Source organism: Meles meles, chromosome 3 (assembly GCF_922984935.1).
Source record: "Meles meles chromosome 3, mMelMel3.1 paternal haplotype, whole genome shotgun sequence".
Classification (NCBI taxonomy): domain Eukaryota; kingdom Metazoa; phylum Chordata; class Mammalia; order Carnivora; family Mustelidae; genus Meles; species Meles meles.
Window position 1 is genome coordinate 138,701,996 of NC_060068.1, and position 12,348 is coordinate 138,714,343.

Below are 12,348 nucleotides of genomic sequence, written 5' to 3' on the forward strand. Positions count from 1 at the left end.
CTTGACATCAGAAGGACTGTACCATTGTTCTGCCTGGATCACAGGCCTTTTGCTAAGGGGACTATGTTCCATGGGATGAGGGCAAAGATGAATGCCAGTGGAGGTTCCCATGGAAACCAGCCTCCAGATGCAGCAGTAGCCATCTAGGTCTCTGTCAGCAGGGGAGCTTCCCAGGGTGAGAGAAAGAGGAGGAGGGAGGAGAAAGGGTAGAAACATCCCCCACCCTTCCTCAGCACATAAACCATCTTACCAGGTCATCTCAAAAAGCCACTTTCCTGTGGAAGATTTTCCTTACCGCATCTCTCCTTCGAATTCCCTTTGTATGGCTCTCAAGGCCATCAAGACTTCTATTGCCCTGATATGGGACAATGAGATTTAACCAAATGGTTGGTTCATCCTGACCAGAACTCAACATCAACCTGGACTCAGCATATGCTTCTGCTTAGAAACCCAGCCTGCAGCCTTCAACTTCATCACATGAAGCTGTAGTAGCCCCTTTCCTGCAAGTGGTGGCTGACGTCTTCTTACGTTGCCTTTTGTTGTTTCTTTGCTTAAGTATCTTCATCATTTCCCAGTGCCCACTGAATCAATCCACTCTTCCCCATGTCATTTCTTACTCACCCATAGCCCTGACTACTCAGTCCGAGTCCTCTGCATAAGTGGCCAGCATTTTCCCACTCTTTCTTATTCCTATCACTAGAAATTCCAGGGATGCCCTTCTCTGTATTTGAATGTGGCCACTTTTCAGTTTCCATATCCCTCTTGAGGGCTAGACAAGCTCATGTCAGCCTCTTGCGTGATCCTTGAACTGTGCTATCTTTTACTCTTCTCTCTCATTGTATTTTCTACCCCATAAAATGTTAAGATCCTTGGGGACAGGGATCAGATCTTTTACTTCTCGGTGATTCCTTAAATACTTAAGCAACTCAGGCATTCAGTGGCTTCTCAAAACTGCTTCAACTTATTGAAGATTTTATAGCAATTGTGCATGGTGTTATTTCAAGTGTAGTGAGTGATACAAAGACAGAAAGATCTACTCCTATTACACAGGTAACTATTTTACAAGGCAGGGTAAGCCATAATAGAAGAAGAAACTAAATCCTACAGGGGAAGGCAAGAGGATTTAGAAAGCAGCGTTTATACCTCTTATGGGGAGAAAGAAATGACACCTTGGAAAGAGCAATATTTGATACAGATGTTGGAGGAGGGACAGGCCTTTGGGGTGTGGAATAGAAGGAAGCACTCTATGCAACAGAAAGACTTTGGGTAGTTCGGCAACAGTAGAAGGTACAAGAGAGGGAGTATTGGGGTGAGTGACTAGAAAGTTGGGTTGGATCCAGGATGCATCTAATGCCAGAGGAGATATTTCTATGGCAGGGCCATAAATGACTTTGAGCAGGGAAGTGGCGACTCAGCAGTCTGCCTTGGGAAAACTGGTTCTGAAGCTCAGCTATCGCCTGTGTTAGATGAAGATCAGCGGAAGTCACAAGAGTGAGCCGAGTTTGGCTGAGGAAGCTGGGACCAGGAACCTTGAGAGACAATGTCTAAAGATGATGGATCTTGAACCCCTCATTTTTTGGGCAGCAACAATACTAAGGAAGGGGTCCAACAGGTATCTGTGGGCAGGGCCAGCCAACCACCAAATGATTTTCTTTCAGACCCTCTCTCTGCCCTCCAATTCCAAACCCTGTGGAGAACTTACTCCATAGACCAGCTCTCCCACCATGCCATTCCAAGCCTTGGTGTCAGGGTCACGGGCTCCATATTTTCCATCACTGACAATCTCAAGACGGTAGGAGTAGCCCACATGCTTGGCAATCTCTGCTGCCAGCTCCACACAGTAGCCCTCGTAGCGGTCATTGCCCTCAAATTGGTTGGCGTTCTTCTTGAGCATCACATAAGGATCTTCCTGGTGGAGAAATGGAGGGAGAGAGAATGTGGGTTGTGGGTCAACTCAGAGGTAGGGAGGACTTTGGCCTGGCAGAGGAGGATTTCACTAACCTTGGCTAACTTTGGAGAAGCCTTTCTAAGTCCCTAAATCCATGTCCTGCATTTCTGCTCCCTCTATTATAAGACTTCTTGGGTTAAGGAAGGAAACTCTTAAAATAAGAATATTTTACCCTTGAGATGTAGGGCTCCCCTTTTGAAATTATATTCCAGGAGCTCTGTAGTTTTTGGAGGTACCTCTAGGGGCACTATGCTGGGCAAGTAGACCCTGAACAGTCTCCAGCTTTCTCATGGTCAATCACTGAGATTCTCAGCATTGCCATTTATAGCCACTTTAAAAAGTGGCTATAAAGCACCTAAAGTTCTGGGCTTTAGGAAAGTCTCTTTGAAACGGCTTTTGCTGAGGGAATGTAAAGTCTGAGAACCACCATAATTTTAGTCTCACCATTATGTTTTATATACGGGGAAACTATGGCTCAATACGTAGGATACAAAATGAAATCACAGCAGATCCAGACTGAAAACGGCCTCTCTGACTTCTTCCCTTTCCTACTCCCTCTTTCTAACTATGGCACAGTTTGGGCAAGAAGAGTGACTGACTTTTGCTCCTGGGGAAGACCTTTGTGTTGGTCTGGTTTGCATCCCGGATAACCTCAATGAAGGACCGAGTACTCACTAGGATTGTAGTGACGATGTACGTCCTATTCTGGACACTTGAATTGTCCCCCCCAGCTTGAGCATCGGTGGCTGCAGGGACAAACTTATCATCTTCATTCCAGTAACCAATCTGTTAAGGAGAGGAAGGTGGTGACAGAAGATGAGCCAGGCTCCACAGGACTGGCCTCCTGTGGACCAGCCAATACCAGACCAAAAAGCAAGGGCCTCGGCATCACACCATACAACACTGGGCACACCAGGCTCTAAAGTATTAGTAGATAAAAACGAAGAGAGATAAAATGCTCTCCAGGTCCTCCCAGCCCCATCCCTATGAACATCTTCACCATGATGAGCTGAGCCTGGAAACTGTCCCCCCTTAAGCAGGGAGGACTTAACTGTTAAAGCAGCTGAACTGATACAATGCAAGCCAGGGCTGTGGAAGTTCAATTTCCTGCAGATGTTTATAAGTCAAACCCCTTTTCCTCCTGCCTATTAACCCTTCTCTTCCTGAGCTCATTCTGAATGGTAGTTGGAATCATACAACTTAAAAATTATATTCCTGTTGCTTTATTTTTAGATTTACTGTATTTTTCCATCTAGATTTAACTTCCTAGGTGATGGTTATTTTATCCTTTAACATTTGTTTCTTTTATTTCCAATTGCAAACTATTTTAATACTGAGGATGTATGAGTGCCTAAAAATACTGGCTGAAAACTTTTTTTTTTTTTTTTTACATCAGTAGGTTATTTATACTGGCTCATTTTGCAAGGTCTTTCAGCAAATATTTATTGGATCCTTCTTGTGTGCAAAGCTCTGAGCTAAAACACTGGGAGTATTGTTTGGCTGGTTGAGAGAGATACTCAAGTCTAGAGCTAGTCCTTGCTCCTAAGAAGTCCCCCAGCCTATTTGGAAAGAGATGACACATGCAACACACGAGATCGTGAAGAGGTTGGGTCCAAGCCTTTTAGATTGGAGAGAACTTGAACATGGGTCAAGATGTGAAAGCAGGACTCTGACTAGATTCGTAAGTTCACTGGCTCCTGATTAGAAGACAGGGTTAGCGCAATAGGGCAGTGGGCACATGGGCCAGCCTGAAGAGAACAGACTTTATCCTGAAGGCAACAAAGAGTCATGGAAGTTTTGGGAAGAGCAGAAAGGTGTGGCTAATACACATACACACACAAACACACACTTCGGTCTCTGTCTCTACTTATCATGGGACGGTTGTGTTTTGTTCTCTGGTCCTTCTCCTGCCTGTAGACATAAGGTCAAAAGGGAAAGAGAACCGGAAGTGCACAGGTAGAAGGATGAGCAGGCTGCCCACTGACCCGAACTCAGCTCTGGCTCCCAGAGCTGAGGCACACGCCAATGGTCATCTCGGATAGCACTGTCACCTTAATGTCTTTTCTCCGTTCCCGCGGTTGGAAAGAAGCAGTTCTCTCAGCGATCTCACTGCCCTTAACAACAAGGATGATAATTGCCGATGCCGATTACGTTCTTGCTACGTCAGATACTGAGTGTGTTAAAGTTTTTGTGCCATTTCATTTGGCTTAGGGAAGTTTGTGACTGCCCAAGGTGATACAGCTGGAAAGTGGCTGTGCTGTTCCTGCTATGAGGGGCTCAACTCTGGGCTGGGAATCATTTCAGTTAACAGTTAGTGAGTGCCTCCTGGGTTGTAGGTGCTCTCCTAAGTGGTTTTCTTTTATGTTTTAACTTCTTCCATCCTCACAAAAACCTATGAAGTGAGTACTTAATTATCATTCCCATTTTTTAAAAAAGATTTTATGTATTTATTTGACACAGAGAGATCACAAGTAAGCAGAGCAGCAGGCAGAGAGAGAGGGGGGGGAAGCAGGCTCCCTGCTGAACAGAGAGCCCGATGTGGGGCTCGATACCAGGACCCTGAGATCATGACCTGAGCCGAAGGCAGAGGCTTAACCCACTGAGCCACCCAGGCGCCCCTCATTCCCATTTTAAATATGAAGAAACGGAGATGTGGAGAGTCATGAGCCAGGATCTCAGCCAGGAAGGCTGACTGCAGGGCCATGCCCTTGGTACTCCAGTAAGCTGTCTACCCACTCTGAATGCCTCAAGTAATTCTCCACTGGGGAAGCCCATGTGGTCTGGCTCTTTGTAGGTTGGTCCCCATCTCTCCACAGTGCTGTGGGCTTCTGGTGAACAGAGCCAGAGGTCCCCACTGGTCCTGTGGTCTGGCTGTTTGTATGTCCGTCCCCATCTCTCCAAGGTGCCGTGGGCTCCTGGTGGACAAATCTGGAGGTCTCTTCCTTCTAGGATGCCTTTCTTTTTATTTTTTTTTTTTATTTTTTATTTCTTTGACAGAGAGAAATCACAACTAGGCAGAGAGGCAGGCAGAGAGAGAGGAGGAAGCAGGCTCCCTGCCAAGCAGAGAGCCCGATGCGGGGCTCGATCCCAGGACCCTGGGACCATGACCTGAGCTGAAGGCAGAGGCTTTAACCCACTGAGCCACCCAGGCGCCCCTAGGATGCCTTTCTTATCACAGCATATTTTTTCACAGAGAAGCAGCTTAGGAAATGTTTGTTAAGGAAACGCGCACTTCCACAATGGACCCTGTCAGCGCTGAGACCGCTGAGAGGCCTGTCTCTCGGGACACCAGGTCAAGATCTGCCCTCAGTGCAGGAACATGCACGTTGCTTGTGTGAGGCACCTTTAGTCAACATGAAAGGAAGAATTTCTCTCTAATGACACAAGAACCAGAAACTTAGATCTCCAAAACGTCAGAGCTGGAAGAGGCGTGAAGAATCATTTCTTCTAATTCCTTCCTTTTATAGAGAGCGACGAGGGGACTCATGCAAAACCAGAATAGAGTCTTGTTTCCCTCACTTTCCTAGGCCAGTGCTCCCTGGAACCCTGGAGCATCTGTGGGGACCTTTCCCCACTTTTATGAAAGGTGGGTGAGGGTTTGGAATTGGGGGCGAGTTCTGGGGCGAGTTGGCGAATTGGGCGAATTGGGGCGAATTGGGGGAATTGGGGCGAATTGGGCGAGTTCCTTATCCTTCCTTTAAAACAGCTCTGGTTTTTTAGCTTTGTCACATATTGGGATTCCCTTTAACAAGGAGACCTCTGGCTGAAAATGTTTAAAACCCGTGTTGTAGTGTACCGCTATGCACGTTTTTAAACAATTTCCAAAGTACTTTCACAACATTTAACTCTTTCGCTCTTCGTGACATGCAAAGAGCACAGACAGGTTGGTATTTTCTTGTTTACAGATGGGATGAGGAAGCCTGAGGAAATCAAATGATCTGACCTATACAGATTATATAGCAGATGAGCGGCAGGGCACAGAAGCCAGGGCATTGACCTCAAAGGTTAGATTATTTAATATGATCTACACAAACTTGGGGGAAGGTGGTAAGTGTCACTTTTTTACCCACAGATGATGCTAAGGCATTTTCGTTCCCTTTTTCCTTTCTCCTCCTTTTCCTTCCCTCCTCTCCTTCCTTCCCTTTTTTTTCCTTCCCTCCTCCCTTTCCCTTCCCTTCCCTTCCCCTTTCCTTTTCCTTCCCTTTCCTTTCCTTTCCTTCCTTCCTCCCTCCTTCCCTCCCAATGAGCACAGGTTTAGCTGCTCCTACTCAAACCATCAGTATAGAGCAAGTTGCCTTCTTTGACAGGCAACTAATTTATCTAAAATCTACAGTGTATTATTAGGTATTGTCTTTTTAAAGTGGGGGCTTGATAGTCAAGACATTAATCTCTAGCATAGAAAGACATAGTTTAAAAGGCAGACTTTCCTAATTACTAACCTTACGGCCAGTTACCTGACCTCAGTGGGCCCCAGTTCCTGCTCTGTAGAACAGATATATCAAAAGTATCTGAGTATCTGACAGATTATCTGTCTCTTGGGGCTGCTGAGGCTTAAATGAGGTCATGCATGCACCACAATGGGCAGAGTGTGTGGCTCATATTACATTGTCAGTAAACGAAGAAATGACTTCAGTAGGGTAATGCCTAGTTGAAGGCTAACAGGTTTCTGTGGTGTAAGAAATTTTTACTGTTTGCTTTTGAAAATTATCAATCTCCAAAGGAAGTATATATCATAGAGCATTTCTCAAATTCATTTGGCAAGTAACCCTATTTATATGCAGAATGTCCTAGGGTAAGTGTCCCCTAAACTATAAAACGTTGCGCCAAAATCCCACATTATTTCGATAAAAGGGGAGGGGGAAGCAAGATAAATCTGTATAGACCAGATTTGTATGGCTCAGAAAGAGATTTTAATTTTTAAAAACAGCGGTCTTTCCGAGACAGTATCATGGCACTCGTGTTAAATTGAAATCTATTAAAATGATTGAATAGCTTGGCTTATATGTGGTTTCTTTGATATCAAAAGCTAGAGGAATAATTAAATATTGTAAACAAGTTTATTCTATGTAGGGAAATAAAACAATATTGCCAGGCAGAAGAGCAGGGTGGTACCAGAACCCGGCTTGCACCTCACGTAAGCTAGCAAGCTGAGAAATCTGGTTCCATAGCTCGATGCGAAGAAAGTTGGCAAAGCTTTTTGAAGAGACACGTCACGTCAGAGATGAGAGCAAATTTTCCTTTCTTAGAGAAATGGGTTGGATTATTATACAGCACTTTGATTCTCTACGGAGGATATGCAGGACCTTTGATTCTCTCTGAAAGTAAATCAGAGTTAGTGGTTGGGTAAAGAATAGGACCCACTATTCAGAAGGGGATTTAAACAATTCTAACAGTGAGAGGTCTTCTCTTGGGACCAGTTATAATTTTTGATCTCCTGTTTCCATCTACCTCTAAAGATTCTTTGAAGGTAGGAAATGAGTCTAGATGTTAGATCAGATTTTTTTTTAAGTGAATGAAGTCTAAGAAGAGACGATTATAGAGCAGTAAATTCCATTGATTTACCTTGCACAGTTGGCAAGTCAGATTTACACATCCGCCTCTGCAACCATAGTCAGGACCTCCAAAAACGAGACCCATTATGATACATTTTTAAAAAGTCAGTTGCCTATTGCGGCCAGGACAACTAAATGACCAGCAAGGATTCTTCTTCTCCTTCCCTAGCATTGAGGTGTTCGTGGGAAGTGGCTCTCTAGCCAGCAATTACAATTCCCAGCCTGCCTGGCATCTGGGTGGGGCAGGTGATGGGGTTGTGGCCCGTGGAATGCAGCAGAAGTCATGTATCTCTCTTCTAGCCTCGCTCCCCCGAATCTCTAGGACAGGGTCTTCCTCTTTGTTAGCTAGATATTGACAGCCAGAAAGATGCAGACAGACAGTGGAGCTTCTGTAAGTCTGGGTCTCACCCAGAGCCCTCAGCCCCAAAACTGGTCACCAGGAGAGTAAGAAACATCTATTGCACTAAACAGCTAAGAATTCCAAGTTTATCCATCATGGCACCTAGGGCTATCTTTTTTTTTTTTTAATTATGTTACATTAGTCACCATACAGTACCTCATTAGTTTCTGATGTAATGTTCCAGGATTCATTGTTTGCATGTAACACCCAGTGCTCCATGCAATCCTAGGGTTATCTTAACTAACATACTCAAAGGATGTGAACGTAATACGTTTATGTAGGACTTTGAATTCTGCTTTAAGTGCTACTTCAAAGTTGCCAGCACTTTTTTTCATATTTTCGGGCAGATCTCTGGACATATGGGCCAGAACAGTAGGCAGTCTGGTTACCCAGAAACATCCAGTAAGTACACTGGCCACCCATTTAATAAACAACCATTTATTTGCATGTGTTTACTATGTGTCAATATACTGCAGGCACCGAGGAGTTAATAAAGAACACAACTGTGGTCCTTGCTTTTAGAGAGCTGACATTTTAGTGGCAGGGAGGTGGAGAAGAAGGGAAGAAAGACAATATATACCCAGGCCAGCGGTCAGCGAACTTCATCTGTAAAGAAGCAGACAGTGAATGTCTTGGGCTTTGTGGGTCATACAGCCTGTTGCAACTCCTCATCTCTGGGCTGGCATGCAGAAGCAGCCATGGACATCATCTAAACAAATGAATGGGGCTGTGTTCCAAAGAATCTTTATTTATGGACACTGAAATCTTATTTTGTAAAATTTTCACATATCCTGAAACAGTTGTCTTTTGATTTGTATCAGCCATTACAAATGTAAAAACTATTAGCTCATGCGTTACACAAATGCAGGCGGTGGGCTGGATTTGGTCTGCACGCTCAAGTTTGCCAACCTCCGTCTAGATGAATAAACCAAGGGGAATATATCAGAATGGCTAAGCATTAGGTAAACAATGGAATGGGGTAATGTGATTGTGCCAGATGGGTGGGGGCCACTTCAGATAGCTTGGTTGAGGACAGCTTCTCCAAAGTGACTTCATTTGAGCGGAGACCCGAATGACAGGGAGAGACAGTACATGAAACTGCAGTGATAGAGACCATCAGGTAAAGGGACAGGAGAACGTTGGCATAGCTGCGGAGTGATGAGCTAGAGAAAAAGGAGCAAGAGCTCATGGCAGTGGAAAGTTTTAAGCAGAGGAGCAATAGGACCTGATGCACATTTGAAAATGACGGCCCCAGTTCTTGTGGTGGAAAATGTACTTGTAGAAGGGCAAGGACACTGAAGGCAGGACAAGTAATAGGTCAAGAGGTTCCTGAACGAGTCCAGGTAGGTGTGGAGGGGGCCTGGGATTTTGGGTCTATTTCCTGGCTGGAAACAGAGAGAGAAGCTTGGGTTGGAATGATGTCTTAGAGGATTCGGCATGTCCAAAGTTGGGTCGCCAGGATTTCTAGAAAAACTTCCAAAGATCCTATGGAATGGAGGGCTCTGAATTCTTTAGATTACTTTTGACGTCAGCAGGACTTTGTGTCACTTTGCTTTCCTGCCCAGGTTGTCCTCTTGCAGTTACACAGAGGGGCAGAACAGGGATAAGAACCTCGGGGCAGGGTAGATAGCTATAGAACCAGTGATGATGGTAAAGATGATTCAGTTCACAGTGCTGCTCCCTCGATGAAAGGTGAACCTCCCTTACCCTTCTCCCTTGGCAGCCACTTATCAGAATTTGTGATCTTACCTGAATTTGACCAGGCATTTTAGATCTCAGACAGAGATCTCTAAAAATCAGTACCCTCTGGTGAACAAGATTTCCCAAGGATTCAGCATTAGCAGAGCCAGTGATGATTTTGGCATCTGAAACTGCTAAATGTCTGACAGATGGATGCTTGGAAGTATGCACATTTCAGTGGGATGTCAGATCAGACCCAGATACCTGGAGGGTGTGTTGGCATATCAGTGCCAAGGATATAGGCCAGAAGATCAGGAGAGTGTGCCCGAGGCCCCAAAGCAAGAAGCAGCCACTCTTCTTTATGACATATATCAGGTAAGGCCATGTAATGCTCACCAAAATGAGCACAACTAGGTCACTCTTGAATCTAAGAAATTACTTTGCTAGGAGGTTGATTGAGTAAAAGGCCTGAGGCCACAGATTGGGAGGAATTGATTTTCTCAAAGTCAGATTCCTTGTAAACAAAGGATGCTTGAATCCACGGTCTAAGCAAGAATTTAGTCATTGGGAAGTTAAGGTGAAAAACAGCCTCGGGATCTGAAAGATAAAGTGCAGCCATTTGCTCGTGGATTTTAAGGTTACTCGTTCTTTTTGTTTGGTGATTTGTCCGTTCCATGGGCTCATATGGCCTGATTCACTCAAACTCAAGGCCAGACCAAAAAAAAAAAAAAAATCAAAGCAAATCCCTGTGGCCTAAAGAAGGTAGTTGAAACAAAGCAGACACCTGCTGAACGTCCACTCTGTGGCAGGTGCTACTTTTCCGAGTCCCTCACTGCAAGCAGCGGGGGCAAGAGGCACTGTTGCCTGTAATTCTGACAGCAGTCCTGTGGAGGTCAGGATCTTATCCAACCCCCTTTTGGAGGAGATAATGTAACTGAGCTCCAGAGATGCAAGGTAACTTGTTCTAGGTCACGTGCCTAATGAAGAGCAGAGCAGAGACTTAAATCCTGGCAGGTGTGTCTCCAAAGCCCACGCTCAGACCCATTCTGCCAGTGTTTCTCACCAGACCACCTAGAGCACCGTTAGCCTCCTAGCTGAGGAGCGGGCTTCTTAAATGTGGACACTCTTGAGCCTCCTCTCTGTGCTCTACAAGCAGAGTGTCCCGCTGTTGGGACCCAGGAATCTATATTTTTTAACGAGGCCTCCAGGTAATTCTTCTATTCCCTGAAGTTTGGGAACCACTGATCTTGCTACGGTGGCCCTGAGGAGAATTCTTGATGAAGTGCAAGTCTTGAGGAGATGAGGGGGCTCCCCACAGTCTCTGGTGAGATTTAGGTCAATGCAAAGGGCTGAGACCCCTATTCCCAGGAGGAGTGATGGGGGAAGTTCACACCAATGGGCATTTGGTCAGCTGGGAGGGTCCCTAACCCCACTCGTACTGAGGAAGCCGCAGTCTAGCCAGGAGAGGGACAGTATGACTATAGAGGTGAGGCTGAGAAAGATGCTGTCACCTGCACCGGCATCCAAGGCATCAGTGCAGAGAGGAATCAGGGGTTGCACAGCCCAGCACTTCTCACTCATTTTAAAGACCCGGGGAACTTAAGGCCACCCTGCTGGGTGATGACAGGGCCAGTGTAGAAGCCTCTGCCTTCTCTTTGTCCTTATCTCATCGCTACTATGTCCCCAAAATATCTAGCCTGCTGCTCATGTGTAGAGAAGAATCTGACTTTATTTTCAACTACCCCATTACCCTGGACAGAAAAGAACTGGATAACATCCATGTTTTAATTCTGACAAACTCACAACTGCTCACAGATAGTAGACACATGCCCATTTTATCCACCGGGAAATAGCAGTATTTTTTTCTTCCCTGAGGGAAAGAGGCCATTCTGAGAACTCTGAGGGAGAGCCCAGGTGCAACCATGGTCAGCAATTTGCTATGCAGGAGCAGCTCGCTTGCCTGCCCAAGGCCTTCCACAAAAGAACGACTTCCATGTTTTCATGTACACTGCAGGGGATGACACCCCCTTCTCTGCATCAGAAAGGAAGATGGTCTGGGAAGGAGGTCACATAACTGGTGTCCCTTCTAAGGGCAGCAAAGTACTCTGAGCTCACCCTCCCCGGGCCACCAGTCCCTGGAAATGTTCCAATTGTGTCACTTGAGCCACTTAGCTGTGACAGTGGCTGCAGCAAGATGAATGTGTCCTGGAGAGTCATGGGGCCCAAATTAAGGTCCCCATTTATTCATAGCTCACTGTGAGACCTTAGGCAGCCTAGTGGGCTGGCCTGCCTGCGTTAATCCGTGGAGAAAAGGAGAGCTGTATCATGAAGGCTGATAGTTTTCACAACCACACCAAAGACCAAAATGCTTTGAAAAAGATAAACAAGTCATCCCAAGTGAACTGAACAAGTGTTCAGACTTTAGTCAGTGCTACCCCCCCACCCCCGCCACTCCCCGGCCATTGGCCATATCTGTCAGTAACCGCTAACCTAGGTAACTTTCACTAAACAAGGATCGGGTGCCAGTATAAACATAATATGTCTCCATTTTGTAGATGTGGAGATTGAGGATTGTAAGAGATAAGTAACCCAGCAGATGTCTTTTCCAGTGCAGGAGTCAGAAACAGGGGATGAGAGAAATGAACTCAGACTTGGACTGTTTCTGGATGAGCAGCACTTGCAGCAGATTTAGTCCCCAGGGACAGTGCCATTGTGCGATCACCATGCCAAGGGTGGTTAGGAAAGTGGTTAGGCCCCTAATGGTTATC

General features: G+C 45.6%; 1 protein-coding gene across 2 annotated transcripts in view; it reads right to left on the reverse strand.

The window, feature by feature from the left end:
• The window catches only part of GRIA1 (glutamate ionotropic receptor AMPA type subunit 1), a 305,105-nt gene that overhangs the window by 97,187 nt on the left and 195,570 nt on the right, over positions 1–12,348 (reverse strand). For both annotated transcript variants that reach the window (XM_046000553.1, XM_046000554.1), the window contains exons 9-10: positions 2,624–2,734; positions 1,703–1,909 (exon numbers count right to left, since the gene is read on the reverse strand). In XM_046000553.1, the coding sequence (XP_045856509.1) occupies positions 1,703–1,909; positions 2,624–2,734 (318 nt within the window). The remainder of the gene's footprint in view (positions 1–1,702; positions 1,910–2,623; positions 2,735–12,348) is intronic.